The 18,583-nt window shown below is 36.2% G+C and overlaps 1 protein-coding gene across 1 annotated transcript; it reads right to left on the bottom strand.

The window, feature by feature from the left end:
• Positions 1-5,442: 5,442 nt before the first annotated feature.
• On the bottom strand, positions 5,443-18,209 carry LOC103931782 (protein STRICTOSIDINE SYNTHASE-LIKE 2-like). Its single transcript, XM_048576437.1, is given in 11 exon segments — positions 5,443-5,446; positions 5,807-5,862; positions 6,168-6,224; positions 9,724-9,810; positions 9,813-9,950; positions 13,174-13,522; positions 13,689-13,747; positions 15,460-15,614; positions 15,617-15,666; positions 17,811-17,903; positions 17,905-18,209. Coding segments are annotated over 11 exon segments (1,353 nt in total).
• Positions 18,210-18,583: the final 374 nt, after the last annotated feature.

Here is an 18,583-nt window from a genome sequence, read left to right on the forward strand (position 1 = left end):
AATTACTAATAATGTTATGCAGATCAATCAATAATTTAACATATGGCGGAGTTTTTCTTCTTGTATATTTTAATTACCTTTCAACCTCGTCTCACCCTACTCCAAATTCCAAACTAAGAGAAAATCCCAACTAGCCTTGTTATATTCTTTTTGTCTATTCTCATGGTATTAATTTTTTTTTGTTAAACAAAGGGGCTAATAATCTGACAAAAAAGTAATTACAAAATAATGTTGCAAGGTCGAGAGATTCAGAAATATTAGATAATAAATAATTGCTTAAAATAAGATGGAGCTTGCTCAAAATAGACGTTACCCAAATGATGAGCGAGGCTCATGTTGGTCAACTCAACAGCAACGAAATTCATCTTACGATGAATATATTGAATATTACATTCCCAGTTACACAGTAACCTCACACGGTAAGTTTGAATCAATTCACTAATAGAATGATTACTAGTGGCACCATGTGATATCAGCTGGATCGCAAATAAATATACTTTGTTATTTGCTTTCTTTTTGGTCTCTTCTCAGGGTAATGGCAGTTAATAAACTTTGTTACGATTTAGTTGAAATGACATTTTTTTTTACATAAAACTATGTTCATTAGATAAATTTTAACAGTCTATTAAAAACGTTGACAAAAATCAAGGATTTTAACGGTAAAAAAAATAATCTCACAAAGAAAAACTCTCCGCATATAAGCATGACCCTAAAGCCAAACTCATACAACACACAACCGAAACCTTAAATTAGCTCTTAACCTTAAACCACGACTATCACCACAAACCGAAGCCTCACGCTGTAGAATGTTGAAGAATATGATCATGCATGGTCATATGATAAAATAATAAATAATTAATACATAAGAGTATCCACCATAAATATAACCGAGTATGACAAAATTCAATACCTAGTAATAGATGCTTAAGTTGGAATAATATCGATGATGTTGGTGAATGATCATATTAGACCGATTAAATTTATCATAGAACTCATCGCATCTAGCCATTAAGAATCCGTGAAACAATTGACGAATTTGTGAAACTTGAACTTGTTGACCATCAATCCAATTGCTTATATATGAAAGCAAAGAAAAATCTTGATTTGACTTAGAAGGCGAGCATATCGCAACAAAGTCCTTCAAATCAAAGATGGTAAATTTATTTATTAATGTGAGACTCTAATAATTGTGGACGATTGTATATATCCTACGTGTTTTCTTGTCCAAATTATGGTTATCCTTACAGATGAAAAGCAAAGTGTGCTTTCAATTCAAAAGAAGGAACATAGTCCACACACAAATGGCCCATTCGGAGTCGTTTTGTTCATCTTCAGCCACATGATGAAATATGTCAGATCATTATCATATTGTATGTGGCTGAAAATTACACATAAATATAACATGGACGGTTGAAAAATTGGGACCACTCCACTATTAAGATTTGAGACTTGAGACTGAGATTAATTGTTGGGCTTGGACAAATATGTGGCCATACGATCAAATGGGCCCTCTCTTTTTGCAATTGATGTTGTCCATGAATAGAGCCACGGTGTATATCAGTGGGCCAAAGCTATGGACCCACTATTAATACCCTACTGTTGGAGAAATTATAAGGTACGAAGCAGATGAAGAAGAAGCTATGTCAGACTTTAAAATAGTGCACATGTTTGAACAAAAATAAAAGGGCAAAAGACTGTTTATTACCCTTATATTTCGTGATTTTCAACATTTAGTACATTAGATTTTTTTTGTTCCAAAGTTATACCTAAAGTGTAAATTTTAAGACAGTCTCATACATCCGTTAGTCAAACTGTTAAGTCTCCCGTTAATTGTGAGGAGACGCCCATGTGGACAATGACTAGGCGCCACGTGTCATTAAGGGATCCACGTGGAAATTAAAAATTCAAAAAAAAAATTCTCATCCAAATTTAAAATATTAAAATATATAATTAAAAAAAAAAAAAAACAAAACAAAACCCTTCAACCCGACACCCCTCCATCTCTGTACCTCCTAGATCGCCATGGCCATGGTGTCGTGGTTCTCTCGCCTCTGCTGTTCCTCACAGCGGTTCTTCTTCACCTCCTTCGCCCTCCAAACCTCCATGTCCACCAAGCTGGCGAGAACCCAAAATACAACGAACTCCGAGAGCTTGAAAACCCCATTTCTCTGGTCGAGCTCGCTGCTTTCGGTCGCACTTGCCGTCCTAGTCGGATCACTTTGCTTTTCTTTTACTTCTCCTTCCTTCTCCTTTTTTTTTTTTTTTTTTGTTTTTTATTTGCTACATTTTATCAAATCTCTTTCACTGAGTCACTGTCTGAGTTGACTCAGCTAGATGGCCTCGTTCTCACGAGCCCGCAACAGCTCGCCTTTCTTATACCAGAAGCCATCCAGTCCCTACTTCCCGACCTCTTCATCTTATTCATTGATCAACGGTTGAATGATTTCGTGCTCCTGCTTGACCTCTGCCTTGTTGTTTTACAACTCTGGACGTGGGCCGCTCCGATTCAATGCAGTATGGTACGGTACGGGTTTGCGTCCGAGGAGCTTTTGGCAGAGATGCTTGAGGTGCCTAAGGGTGGGGATAACATATTGGTGTCGATTCGGCTTTGGCCGCTGAGGTAAATGATGGTAGCTCTGAGCGTATTAAATCAGATCTATGAGCTCTCGGATTGGAGGATTTTGAAATGTTAGATTCTAGGGTTGGTTTTGAGGTAATGTGATTGAATTGATTTTGGTTTTTGGGGGTTTTGGTTGCAGTGCAAAGGGAGGCAAGGAATTTTGGGGTTTTTGGGGACGGGAAGGGGTTGGGTTTTTGGGGAAGGAGAAAAGGCTTGGTGGTAAGGGTGGGCATCAGGAAAGGGGAAGGGTGTCAGTGGGTGAGGGGTGGAGGGGGTGGAGGGGATGAAGGGGTGGAGGGTGTCAGGTTAAAGGGGGGCTGGGTGGGGAAGATGATAAGGTTCTGGGTTTCTTTTTTTTTATTTTTTATTTTTAATTTAATTAATTAATTTAATATTTTTAATGACACGTGGCACTCAGTCATTGTGCACATGGGTGCCACGTTATCACTTAACGGGAGGATTAACAGTTTGACTAACGGATGTATGAGATTGTCCCAAAATTAACACTTTAGGTATGACTCTGGGACGAAAAAAACTTCATGTACTAAATGTTGAAAACCACGAAACTTTAGGGCAGTAAATAGAGTTTAACCCAAAACAAAAATAAAAATAAAAATAGTGCACATGTCCCTGTAGAGATCGAAGATGATGAAACAATCATTCTGTAGCAGTCATTCTCCTCTATGACAAAACTTTAATGCTCAAATTAGTAATAGACCTTTGATTTAAGATAGAGCGAGTGTTTGCGAGAGTAGAGGCTTATTATATATATACGCTCAAATTAGCAAATACATGTTCAAAGAAGCTATGTCTAACTTTAATGCTCAAATTAACAATAGACCTTTGATTATATATAGAGTGTGTGTTTGCGAGAATAGACCTTTAATGCTCTAACTGAGCTACAAGCCATTTGCTAAATTATGTTATCCTCTTACATTTTTTATTACATCAAATTTAAAACTATATATAGTTTCTATTAGAATGGGAAGATAAATATTGTTATTTAATTGTATTGAGGATTCCCTTCCTTAATAGGTTTTGTAGATTATATATTATGTATGTATGTATGTATGTATAATTCCTTCTAGTGAGAAGAATACAATTGACGTATTCATGAATTATAAGTTGGCATCACGAACCTAGGTCAGAAGTCACGAAAATAAAACTTTTTGTCGATGCTGTCAGCATAACAGCGTCCGACCAAAGCAAGAAGTCGTCGACCCAGCCAACTTCCACCAAAGTAGAAGTGGCCCATTTTGTCCTTTTCCATTGATCCACATAATGCCCTTTGCGGTGGCCTACCAAAGATGGATGTTGCAGTCCAGCCAACTTTCATCGAACCAAGGAAAACCTGAGAACTTAATTTAGGTACTAAACTCCAAATCAAATCCATGGCCATCTTTCGCACCTCCTCTGCTCTCAAATTCCACATACCTTAATCGAACTCCTCCAAGAATTTGTCACCATGGCTAAGGAGAAGAAATCCGCCGAAATAAAAACCAATGCTGCTGCATTCACAACTCGAAGTTATCTTCACCAAACATGTGATCATTATGGCCAACTTGGCCACTCCAAATCTCGTTGCTATGAGATTGTGGATTATCCATAATGGTAAGATCATGGCAGGGATTCCAGAAAATGAAATCAGGTCATCAATCAATCCGTTTCTCCAAACTCTACACTTGTTTCGAATAGTATATGGATAATTGATTCTGGTGCTATATATCATACGACTATCGATTTTAGACTGGTCCAAAAAATTAGAACCCTCCACCAAAATTAATGTAACCACCGATGATGGAACCGCTGCCTTGGTTATTGGCAAGGGTTAATTTGCACTTATTGATAATCTTAATTTGGATTCTGTTCTAGTTGTCCCATCTCTGAATTATAATTTGTTATTTTTTTCTTGTATAACCCTTTACCTACATTGTATTGTGATTTTCTGGCCGTACTATTGTGTGTTTAAAGGATATTCGGAAAAGACAGATAATTGCTTATGGGGTTAGAGGAGGGAAGCTTTACTACTTAGATTTTGTATCTGATAGCACAAGACAGTTGACTCAACCCCTGTTCATGTATGCATCCAAGAGAGAAGAAAAAAAAAACTGAGATTTAGTTGTGGCATCATCGTCTAGGGCAATGCTTCTTTTGGTTATTTGAAAAAGTTATTTTCGAATTTATTTTCGAAGTTTGGTGTTCCAATTTTAGTTTGGTACTTGTAAATTGGCTAAAAGCCACTATATTTCATATTCTTTGAGTTCGAATAGAAGTTTAGTTCTTTTTATGATCATTCATTCTGACATATAAGGTCATTCCAAGAACACTACTTTAGGATGGGCTATTTGGTTTGTTATATTTATCGATGATTGTACTCGAGTGACATGGATTTGTCTTATGAAATCCAAAGGTGAAGTGAATGAATTGTTCTAACTTTTCATAAGTTGGTTCAATGCCAACACAGGCTTAAATACAGGTGTTTTGTAGTGATAATGGAGGTGAATATTTGAGTGTGAATTTTAAAAAGTACTTATCCGATTGTGGTATTGTTCACTAGACTATATGTCCCTACACATCCTAGCAGAGTGGGGTGGCCCAATGGAAGAATCAACATTTCTTGAGGTTGTTCGAGCTTCCCTCTTGGAGAGTCATGCACAATTGAAGTAATAGGGGGGAAGCCTTTGCGATTGCCGTCTACTTGATCAACCAAGTTCCCTCTAGTATGCTCACATCCCTCATGTGGTCTTCATTCATCTTGTTCAAGCTTCAACCTCAACCAATCTTCCTCCACATATGTTTGGCCATACTACATTTGTTCATCTTTATCTGCATCAACAAACAAACTTGAATATTAAGATCTTCAGTGTATATTCCTGGGATATACCACTAATTAGAAAGGTTACCGGTGTTATCATCCTTGACAAAAAAATGTATGTGACCATGGATGTGGTATTTCATGCATCCACAATGTATTTTGCTTATGAGTTTGCACTTCAGGGGGAGAAAAAAAGTGAAGTATAGACGCTTGGTCATGGATTTACTCCTACAAACGATGTTCCACAAAACTCAATTATTTACTTGGAAACAAGTGGTGAAAATTTGGACTTAGATGGGGAATGTCAACTGACTGAAGTAGATGAACTAGTTATTGAAACAACACCTACATGTCAAGAAGAGCTCACTAACCTGCCGTTGAGACCAGCAAATAGACCAAAGAACATAGTATTCCAGCAACCGGTCACCTAAAGACCCACGACCGATTGGCCAATCTTAAAGAACTATTATGAGAACAGACCATTCCCACGGTTGCGAAGGAAACTTTGTGAACAACTAAATTCATTAAGCAACATAATACATGCATTTAACAATTAAATGGTGGAAGCATGTTTCTGTGCACTTTAAAAAAAAAACTTAAATCATGAAATTCAAAACCTAGTAGTTTTGGTGAACTAAGACTCAAGTCAAAATCTAAGAGAAAGAGTTAAGATTTCTTTATACATTTAAAACACCTCTTTGCTTAGCAAAGGTTAATCACCCATGTGAGTACCTTCTTTCCTTTGTCTCCTTGCTCATTGACTTCAAAAGTCCCCAAGGTAGGAGACCTCTAATTTTCAAAACCAAAGATGGTGAAGGAAGAAGATGAGCGACATTGGAGGAGTTTGATGCTAGTAAACTCTCCTAGGGTGGTCGGCCTCCTAGAGAGAAATAGAGCAAAAGTTCTCTCATCTTTCCTCAAAGAAAACCCTAATGAGGGATGAGGCTATAAAGTTGCTTTTATAGTCATTCCAAATGAGCGGCAAACTTGTAATAAGTCTATCAACACCATCCCTTCTCTCTATGGCCAACACCATCCCTTCTCTTTATGATTGGCCATGCTATGTTTAGTGGGCTATTTGCTCATTTTTGTTTTAGTTGTCTTACAACTTAAACTTAATGGGCCTTATGGACCAAAACCTTTTGGGCCTCGAAACCTAACTTAGGGCCTAAAACAAACATTTCGTTCTTGATTAATCAACTTTTATTTAATCCTTGCCATATACAATTAATCTATTTAATTGTTCTTACTCATCTTCATTATTTTCTTCAATCATTACCTTACACGGCGTACGACCCATTAGGTTTCTTTTAGTAAGACAGTGGGCGATTAGAACTCTTACTAATCAATTATGAATTGAAACTTATTTTCAATTCTCCCTTTAGTGATTATACACCACAAGTCATGAGTGATACCTAGCAGTATGTCATGGCTACCCAAGCTAATCAGAAGAGGTTGGAGAACCTATTCAGTTTGGGATTACAAATGCAATACGGTCTTTCTCTAATACAATACTCTTGATCACATTGTTTGGTTTGAAAGTTTATTCATATCTACTATCCAATGTGATTCTCTTACTTAAATGATTACCTTGAATGTGATTTGGAACGACTTCCTAAATCTTATTCATACCTTTGCTAGAGATTCTTAATCATATCGTAGAGTATTCTCCCTCAACAATTTGAAGGTTATAGATCCCTTGTTATGCATTCACCTGCTTCTATAGTTGAGTGGCTTAACCCCAACTGTTGTGGACACTCTCTAATGGAGTGCCTTTGACACAGTCAAAGATCAAGGACCTAACCACAAGACAACTATGATGCCTAATGTCAAATGATTACTATGCATTATCCCAACCTTGAGTTCTCATGTGACATGAGTATGAGTACTCCTTGTTAATCGTGTTTAATGGACTCATTCTCTATTGAACACCTACATGCTTGTCTTAGTGTCAATCATACCAATGACTCGAGACCAGTCACTCTAAAGACATAACACATACTGATCGGACTGTCAATGCCTAATTGGCAATCTTATGATAAGGAACATTTATGATATGTGTATGAAAGAGAATGTTCTCATAAATCTAATTTCTTTATATCACATTCTCTCAATTACATGTTCTTTGGACTTATTGTTCAAGCATATAACGTTTATATGAGGCGTCTTTAAACAATAATCTTTGCCCTTATATTAAACTAGATTAGTTTAACATGTAAAATGTATGTAAAGTATCATCATATGATTGACTTTAGGGCACATTTCCAACAGATTGGTCGCCTGATGACCCACAATCTATTGCTTAATCCTGACATGTCTACGCTAAATTTTACCATTCAATAGCCCAATATTCATCAATCTATGAAACTCTCGAACCAATCCTTGTCTGATATACCCTGAATAGAACTTCTTCCTTGTAGCATGAAAGGTATCATGAAAGTCACATATGAGCTGGACCTTACTAGCAAAGTAAAATATTCCATGGGCAATTATGTGTCAACCCATAGGTAATCAAAGTCATATTTAATACTTGTGAATCAATTATCCTTAGTATCTATTCCTAACAATATGCTGAAAACTTTTGCCGATCTAAAGTGGAAAGTATCAATGGAAGAAGAGATGGAGTCCTTGATAAAGAATGAGGCATGAGAGATTGTTGAATTGCCGCCAGATAAAAAACATGTAGGGTGCTAATAGGTTTAGACAGTGAAGTATAACTTTGATGGATCGATCCAAAGATACAAAGTAAGGATTGTGGGAAAGGGATACACTCGGACGTATGGAATTGATTATGAGACATTTGCTCCAGTAGCGAAATTCAACTCTATTTCTTGCACTAGCAACAAACCTTGATTGACTTGCACCAATTTGATGTGAAGAATATGTTTTTGCATGGTGAATTAACTGAACAAGTATACATAGAGCTCCCATTGGTTCGAACAAGCCGGCCAAACATCAGAATAAAGTATGTTGATTAAAGAGATCATTGTATTGTCTCAAACAGTCACTGAAGGCATGGTTGGGTTGATTCACAAACTCTATGAGATCCTTCGGTTACAAAAAAAAGTGATTATGATCATACTTTGTTATTAAAGAAGAAGAAAAAGAAGAATAAGAAGAAGAAGAAAGGTAAAGATTATTGTACTCATTGTTTATGTGGATGATATGGTGGTGACTGGTGATGATCCTAAGGAGTGACACGCATTGCAAAGTCATTTGACCTAAGAATTTGAGGTGAACGACCTTGGTCCACATAAATATTTTTGGTATTAACGTGGCCTATTCAAAGGATGGTATATTTCTGTCACAAAGGAATGTCAGCCTGTCAGCTAGTTGATATGCCATTAGAAGAATGTTCAAAGTAGTGGTTTCATTCGGATCAATCACCGTGTTATAAGAAAAGATATCAACAGTTAGTAGGAAGATTGATGTATCTAACTCATATGCTGCCATACTTGGCTCATGCTTTACGTGTGATAAGTCAGTTTATGTATAATCTTAAGAAGCAACATATGGATGCTTTAATGTGAATTTTACGACATGTGAAGTCAGCTCCAGGTAAAGGGGTCTTGATCTCAAAGAATGGTTATTTGGAGGTTGAAATATATGTAGATGCCAATTGGGCATGATTGATTAATGACATGCGGTCAACATTAGGTTATTTTACATTTGTGGGAGGTAATTTGGTTACATGGAGAAGTAAGAAACAAAATATTTTGCTCGCTCAGGTGCCAAAGCAGATTATAAAAGAGTTGCTTTGGGAATTACTAAAATGCTAAGGCCATAAAGTTGTATTGTGATAGTTAAGCCGTGTGAGGTGCCAGTCCAGTTCATCGTGATAATGAAGCATGTGGAAGTAGATCGGTTCTTCATCAAGGAGAAACTAGGCTGAAAGATTATTAAGATACCAAAAGTCAAGTTGGAATATTAGCTTGCAGATGTCTTAAGAAAAGCAATGTCAAATAGGATATTTGCACAACTTTTGGGCAAATTGAGCATGTTTGATATTTTGCACCAACTTGAGGGGAAGTGTTAGAATAGGAAGGTAAATATTGTGATTTAATTGTATTGAGGATTCCTTTCCTTAGTAAGTTTCCTAGATTTCCTAGGTTAATTGTGATTAGAGTCGAACAACTATATATATGCATATATATATATATATATTTATTTTATTTCCTTCCAATGAGAAGAAAACAATTTAAGCATTCATGAATTCTAAGTGTTTCCAAAATATCATACTAATTTAAAGTCTACATGAAAAAACAAAACTATAAAGAAAATATAAAACTTCGATTCTATACTTGCATGCAAATGGCATATTTACTGATCCAATCCAAAGAGTTTGATTTTTCTCCTCCACTTCACTAATAAACTTTCATCTATTAGACTATTTCCACTTGTATCCTCAAGCAATTCCAGCACAGTAGCTTGCTCACTCAACCTGATTGCAAAGCCACTCCCAGTAGTCCACTTTGCCATGTATGAATAAGCTTTCGTAATGTCAAGGGGAATGAGCTAAAGCAGTGTCTTTGATAAAAGCATATTTATGTGACTTTATTAGCATGTTTCTTTGCATTTAGTGAGTTAGTTTCTACTTATTAGAGTGTTGTAGACTATTTTCGTGTATTTTCAGGTTCAAATGACAAAGTTGGCAAGAAAGTGCAATTTGGAGTATTTTAGAGCAGTTTTGGGCTTGGAATGGATAACATAAGTATGGAGTAAGGTGGATGAACGAATTTGAAGATCAAGAGAGACTAGGAATATGCTTAATATCTGGAGAAACAAATTTGGAAGCATTGAAGATAAGGAATCAGCTACAAAGAAGGAACATTATCCAAGTTACCTTATCTTATCCAAACCTTATCCAACCTTATCTTATCTTATCCTAATCCTATCTTACCTTATCTCCAGCTGCAAGGGGGATTCCTTATCACATTAAACCACTTCCTATCTGATTTAAGGAGTCTTAAAATCATGCAAACAAGTAACCCTTTCCCCCTAGGAATCTACCGCACCTCTCTCTCCTTTTCCTCTTTGGTTTCTGCCATATAGCTGACCTTTTCCTTAAGGATTTGAAGTGTTAAAACCTTTTCCTAAGCTACTTTTGTGCCACACCTAAGCCTATAAATATATGTTTATGCCGCATAATTCAATCACCACCCTCTACCACAATTTCACACCACACCATCCACCACACCTGGAACCATGCTTGCCATTCAAAACGTTGGATTGTTGGAGCGTTTCTAGGTGTATTCTATTCTTTGTTTTCAATGTTTAAATTTAATTATCTTTGTTTTGCGAACATGAGGAACTAAATTCGTTTTAGTTAGAGGTGAATTCAAAGCCATGAACATATATGTGATATGAATTGATTTCATCCAATTATTGTTTCATAAATCGTGAATGCAATTTGCTTAACTGCTTGATTGATAACTGATATGATTTTTACCATCCACAAAAGTAGGTATAAAAACACATGAAATACTTGCAAGAATATAAGACTATTGTAGTATAGATGCTCATGCAAGGTCGTTCTCCTCAAAGACTATTTGGATAATTTATGTAGAAACAATTCTTAATTAAATACTTAAAATTAAAAATTGAGAAAAGAGATTATGAAATTGGATAATATTAAAAACGAATTTCAATTAAAAACCAATATGACAAAAGAAAAGAGTTTTAAATACCAATTTATAAAAGCACTTGGGTTCCACCATCACTTAGCAATCCTATGTATTTTTACCAATTACTTATGATCTACACATACCACTTTGAAGGTTACGTTTTCTTAATTTATATTCTACTTGGAACCTCTAACATAGAACGTATATCTAATATGCAACCTGTCCGAACGTTCGGATAGAATCTGAACATGAAAGACTTATTATGCTTTATGAAAACCCTTTGAAAAACCATGCAACCCTTAAGACGTGGTGTTCATCTTAAGTGAAATTACAATTATTAATCACAAGAAGCCAGCACCAATTTCAGGGAGCCTTCTGACCAAAATTGCATCAAATTACTTTTCTAAAGATCCTAATGGTGATCAGGCATTAAGACAATTAGATAGTTTTAATCACGGTGATCAATAATTCAAAGTATGCATGCAATCAATCATAAGCAATTAAATAAAAATCACATATTCATGCTAAGGCTTAAGACTTCACCCTAGCAAAAGGAATTAGTTACGCATATTCATAATGAAAATCATAGAAAATATTATTAAGAATAAAAGGAATGAAAACACCTTAAAGTAGAAAATCTCCAAGAACCCTAGCCAAGTTCTCTGTCTCCAAAGTAGCATAAAATAAAGCGTATCTAGAGATTAAGAATGGCCAAGCAATATATTTGCTAAGCCATCACACAAACCCTAAAACATAGGTCTCTTATTCCAACTAGGAAACTAAATAATAATAAAATATCTTAGATAATAAAACCCTAATTAAACTAGGAGAATTTTCCAAGTACTTATCCAACCACGTTTTAGCCTCAAATCTCCTCTAAATCCGGCCCATAATAACTTGTTTTAAAGATAAGAACGTTCTGAACACATCTCCAGAAGGCCACGAACCCATCCGAAAAAACAAAAGTTAAGTCCAAAACGTCACTATTCTAGCACTGCGCATCGCTCCTTTATTTTATCGCCAGAAAATCATCGCTTGGTAGAGAAATATGATATTTTGATACAATCAAGTTAAGTGACTCACGGTCGTCCTCCAACTGGAATTACTCCAAAATTCGTCCATTTGATCCTGTTTTTCTCTAGAGGAAGTCGAAAATTATATATTGAAAATACAATTCAAAGTATCAAAATTCTTCTAGAATATTAACCAAAATATACTAAGAATAGGGTAAAATATATAATATGAAATTGACTCATCAATAACTTATTCTTGTATGTTGATTAAGGAGGCCTACTTAGTTTGCATGCATGAATTTCATGCTAGAATATAATGGAGTTTCATGTAATAGTTATTCACTTATATTCACAAGTAGTGGATGTCACTAGTTACGATTGTGTTAAGTGAATCCTTGGCAGGAGTCTCATGCATTTTATAGTGATGAATGCCTTGTCAATGCTTATGATTTTCATAGAATTTAATGACTTTTGATATGTATATCTATCATGCGTTTCATATAGGGAACTTGAGAAAGATAATTTAGTTCTAATGCGTATTCATTCAATTCAATGAAATAAAGAAAATCTGATGGTTGGTTCTGCGATGCAATTAACTTGGGCATTGTCATTCATGGTTTAAAGGAATAATAACTGGAAATCGATTTGTATGCATATGTGTCATGTGTGGAGATGAACCCTCTAGCTAGCCATTCACCCATATATCACCCAATTTCGTCCAAGTTGTTTAGAGTCTTTACAATCTGCTTGTTTTTACCTTAATTTTGTCCAAAATCCAATCCCCCTTTACTTGGTTGTGTCTTTTAGTTAGAATCTGTCCAAATTTATGTTTTTAAGTGTTTTGAGTCAAAGTTAAGTTAGAATTCGAACAAATCACCCTTTAGAGTCTAGTTTGAGTCTATTTGATTGTTTTGTGCTGTTTTGAGCTTTTTTAGTTTGTTTTGAGTCATATAAGTCTAGTTAAATGTTTTTAAGTTTAGTTTTGTGTTTTTAAGTCAGTTTTGGGTAGATTAGCATCCCTTCTAATCCCCGGCCTAAAACAATCCCTACTTTCATATACTACAATCATAGGGTTTTAATTTGTGTGCTAGTTAATATCACATCAGTCTTTCTTGTCAAAGTGTATGAAAGAGTCCACTTCAATATCCATAGTCCTTTCGAATGGATTCCCACCCAAAATCCTCCTCTAGGACTCCTTCGAATGTTATCTGGAAATCCCGGAAGTTGAGAAAACGTTTCACAAGTTCCTTCATTAGAGGTGTTCAACCAGTACCTTAGAATCCTGCAATGTGTGGTCTCTGCAATTAGAATGAAGTCCCCCATTTTGCTCAATGCCACCCCATTTGGGAATGACAGGTTTTCAAGAACAAATTGTACTTGTTTGGTTTTCGGGTCATATTTCATTAGTCTTCCAGTTTTATCCTCACTCAATGTCACAGAAATGTGAATCCTGAAAAGGAAGTACTATATCATTAGGCACTGATGGGACGGAAAACTTTTGCCCCAAGGCAGCTGAGTAAGCCACAACTTGTTGGGGCTTTCTGTACATGCAGTACGGTTTAGGGCCCTAAACCTTAAGCCTAACATATATATATGTGTGTGTGTAGATAGTGTACCTTCTCTGATATTTTGAGCTGCTATCTGTGAAATACACTACTCTCTCTTCTTGATCGATGTCAAGTGGTAAAACCAGACATTCATGTCCATTTCAAATATCTCATATTCCTAATTTTCAATAACTAGAAAGAAATATACATTTATGAAGAGTGTATTGAGATTTTTTTAATGCTAATAATACCATTACTTACTCCGATTCTACGTCAAAGTATCGAGCTTCCTAATTTTGCATGAAAAAAAAAGAAGCAAAGTCACGCGCATCGAATTCGAATTGACCGGCACTTTATCATGCGCTCTCATCGTAGCTCCAGTCTGCGATTCGAATTCGGAGCTAGAATTGAGTAATTGGGCAAGAGACTGAATCGAACAGGAGGATTGGATAAAAAAAATGTTCAGTTATGGTTTTGAAAGAATAAAATCTGCGGCATCAAATGGTATGAATAGGGTCAAAATAGCAGCTCATTAGGGCATAAATTGGATCAAGGGCAGGTACAAGTCGAGCCGAAAGCAGTAGCAGCAAGCAACCATTGAAAATGCATGCATGCATATGTGTCCAGTTCTAGATGCATTCGTTATTACCGAGATTCATAACTGATAACTTCAACGATAGAACACCTTATTCCAGCACCAACACAAGAATCTGACTCTCGCTCTTCTCATGTCTGAACCCTAGACGATGGGGGGATACTCAAACGACCACCATTCGTGAAATCAAACCAGAACAACTTTAAGCATGTGGATTTTGTTTGCTAACGTTTGACTATTGAGCACAACCAGCTGGAGAGATCTATGCAGAGAAGAAGCACTGAAAACACCATAAGGAAGGGCCACCGGGAAATAGCAAATGCGTTGATAAAGTAGGCTCTCAGGGCACCTTTCCACATGGGAATTCTCGACGGCTTCTCGGGAGTCGATGGAATTGGCAAATTCAGCATAAACTTCATTCATGTCGGCTCTAGAGACCATACTACCAAGAAAAATGCCAGAAAAAGGTATAATGTGAGAGTGAGACCCCAAAAACATGAGACCAAATTGAGAGTTAACGGAAGCAAATGCATGTTTCAACTTCATTTCAAAAATCGAAACATTCAATTGCAAACAAGAAGATAAATCATTTTATCCTCACCTCATTCTCAAAGAAGCCGGAGAGGTCTAGACACGAGGACATTCCGATCATCTGAAAGGCATTGATATGGGTGTGCGCGTGGCGGGCGTCTTGACTCAGGACAATGCTGAGAAATGAGTTTGTCACCATTTTCATGGCTCCTTGACCTTCCTTGCTCTTAAAATCTGTTAGTCCAATGTTATCCTGTTCCATGTGACCAATGGTTATAGTATTAGAGTATGTGCATCTCCAACAGTACTAGCTAAATTTTTGTTATTGTAGCTAGTCAAATGATCCAAATGTTAATTTGACTAGCTATCGCTTATAATAATACTAGCCATTTTAGGCTAAGTTGAAATATTTTAATACTATTTTTTCTTAAACCTAACAACTCAAGCCCTTTTCTTGAAGCCCACAAACAGTCCACTTTTATGGGTTTTAATGCTTAGCAAAAATTTAACCTTCCTCTCCTCGTAGCTAAATCTAGCTAGTCAGTTTTCCATCAGCAAGTGTCAACCCCAGGACCTAATGATAGGTCCAAAATCTGATCTACTAGTACACTACATTCTCATTCTTGCAAAACTCAGTAGACAATTAATATAAGTTTAAATTCCAGGATAGGTCCTGAACTACCCGAATTTTCATGTGGCTCCGCCACTGTCAATGTCTAAGCGATTGGTAAATCCAAATGGAATGGCATGTACATGTGTCACCACCATAGTAGCCAAGCCGCCTTCAAGGCCCACAACGAGGAGCCCCATGTAAGCATCAACAATGTAAAGGTCACCAGTTGTTTGGTTGAAACAAGGGCCTAATGGACGCCACAAATGTGCTCGGTTTGATCGTGTTCATGTGACCCTTCACAACCATCTCTGCTAACCGATTTAATTGAGCAAGTTAATTTCTACGTACCTAAGCAGTAACAATTAATATACTGAGCACAAGTTTTTGTGCCTTGCGGTGCTCTTAGTTTCTAGGTATATTACATATAAGAAACTGCTTACACACTAATAAGTACAAGAAAGGACTGCGTAATTTCAACACACTGTATGTTAGTTTTCTATACATTTGATCAAACAGTTGAGTGCTGATTTTCATATCCCCATTACTTTATATTCTCATTTTTTTTCTTATGATAAGTATCTCATACTCCAATAGAAGATTGCAATCATTTTTTCTTATGATTAAGGTTTTATTGACAATTATTACTATGTAAAGACAAATTTCTTAAGACGGGACCTAAAATATAATACTTATTACAATATAAAATTTATTCTTATATATAACTTACCCAAGTTGGACCCGAAACTTTCTATAACTATTTTGGAGGTTATTCCTATACAGATTATAGAGTTTTACTATATCACCAAATTTTTTGCACTGTGCCAAAAGAGAAAACATAAACCAACAAGAAATACTTAGAAAAATCGGAAGATGTTTTAAATCAATACGTGAAATTCATTTGTCAACCCTAGAATTCAAAATTTTGGCTTGTTTAATCAGGTTTAGTACAAAGTTTGGTTGCTGAGGGGTAAGTACTAGCTGCAGCTAGGAGCTAGCTAGCCCCAATACCACGGATAAAACATTCTTGCACGTGTTGCACAAAACAAGTATTTTAAATTGCTAAATTATTCCATGTCTGTAGCATATACAAGAAATGCAGTACACTCGTTTCATGCAACGGATGCAAAAACAAATTTCTCCAACACTGACAGTCGATTGCCAATTGGCCATTACCATCAGCGGATCCGTACAAACAAAAGTACGTCTGATCGACCACCGGGCCACTATGCAACCAACAAACTCATCTGACTGGCTTTGGGAGTGAGAGCTGCTGACCTTTGTCTCTTAGGGCAACCAGTTATCTCCTCCATTAGTCCATTACACCATACATTCACAATGGTAGGGCATGCAGTCACCCCTATTTGTGTAACAATAAATATTACAACTTAATTTCTAATAGTTTTCTCTTCACTTGTAAATAAGAGGTTATGTTCGATTTTTGTTAAAGATGAATTTGAACCACATTATTGCTAGCCCATTATGAGGCTTAGATAATATCGTTTGTTCAAAATAATAATAATAATTGGGGTGTCCTATCCACGCACCCTATTTTACTTCTTACACACCCCTTGTTAATTTCTATTCGTTGATTTTCTTCAATTCATCCGATCTAACGGCTGAATATTAGAAAGGTGTGTGAAAAGTAAAATGGGTTGTGTGAATATCACACCCCTAATAATTTCACCTAAAACCAGTGTTTAATATTTCTGTGATGGAGTGGATATTTCCAGGTAAATATCCAAAAAATCAGAGAAATATATGGAAATTGGGGTGAAGTCCAAACTTCACCTCATATCGGATAAACTTGTAAGTTTAGGCTAAAATCAACATATATCGTCGATATTTCTAACATATCTATTCAATATCCGAGAAACTCTTATATTTTGTCCAAACTAATATTTGAAAATCCCTGAAGTTTCATTTTAAATTTCCATCATTTCCATCGAAAGCAATCGATATCTATATTTGTTATATCCGTCAATATTTCCGCAAATTTGCATATCGATATTTTTATCAATACCGGTATTTTAAACACCGCCTAAAACTAAACCATGAACCTAGGTACGAAAACAGAACCCAGATCCTTTTGGATCTAAAAAACTTGAGCCTAAGGGTCAAATGATCCAAGCTGTTGAAATTTGATCCAACGGCTACAAAAAGGGGACTCCTCTAAAAGTTATAACAATTGTAGCCGTTGGATCAAATTTCAATAGCTCGGATCATTTGATCCTTAAACTCAGTTTTTTTAGATCCAGAAAGGATCTGGGTTCATGAAAACATTCACTCCTGAACCCGAGGTCTTATGTTGGATCTCTTTAATTAAATATCATTTGTGTATATACAAATAATAATTTCATGTTATTAAAAACTTGTTTTTAAGGATACAAAAAAACAAAGAAAGAACATAGAGAAAAACATTAAAAAAGCAGATAATTATAGAGGAGATATGTACCTATTTGGAGAAGTTAGAGCGAAATTGATCCACCGGTGTTTATGCTGATCCCATTTGACGATACGGCCATCCAATACTCCAGTATAGGGACCTCAGAGCGTCGAAGACGAAGCTTTCAGGACCAACGGCAGAAGCAGCATTGCTACTATTACTACTTCCCACTACAATCGGAACAACTTCAAAATTATGGCGATTTGAAAGATTTACCGCTGCTGCTGCTCGGTTTTTAGTATTACTGATAGACGGAAACCCGACGCGACGGCGTTGCGGGAAATCAAGACTGAAAACACCACAACGCCTATGGTTGCTGCCAAGAACATCAGCTTTGGCTTCATGCTTGTGGAAACTGGAGGGATTAAGCAGCAGCAGCAGATGCAGTAATACTAATGCTATATGCATACATACACAACACGTCAAATGGTAGTGCATGTAAGTAATTAATTTACAGGACTTATCGAGGACGCAATAGTACCTTAAAGTGCGCTCCCACTGCCGGAGCCAGCCAGGTGGTGTGTGGGAACTGGGAAGAAAAGTTGCAGGTGACGGACATTTTACCTATTTATTTTTTTATGTGAATGACGAGTTTGATATTAATTTGTTAGGATTTGTTCATCGTTTAACTTAATTCAAATCATGCACTTTTTTAGTGTTAAAAAAATTGTGCAAGATGCATTTAACTTCCCTGAAGACAAAGATGTTGAGAAAACCTAACTTCTCTTCAATTCGAAAAGGATAATGCTATGAAAACTAAAATTTTAAATTAAATTTGCAAA

Source organism: the organism of the source record quoted next, unplaced genomic scaffold (genome assembly GCF_019419815.1).
Source record: "Pyrus x bretschneideri cultivar Hongxiangsu unplaced genomic scaffold, Pyrus_bretschneideri_v1 Contig9, whole genome shotgun sequence".
NCBI lineage: Eukaryota > Viridiplantae > Streptophyta > Magnoliopsida > Rosales > Rosaceae > Pyrus > Pyrus x bretschneideri.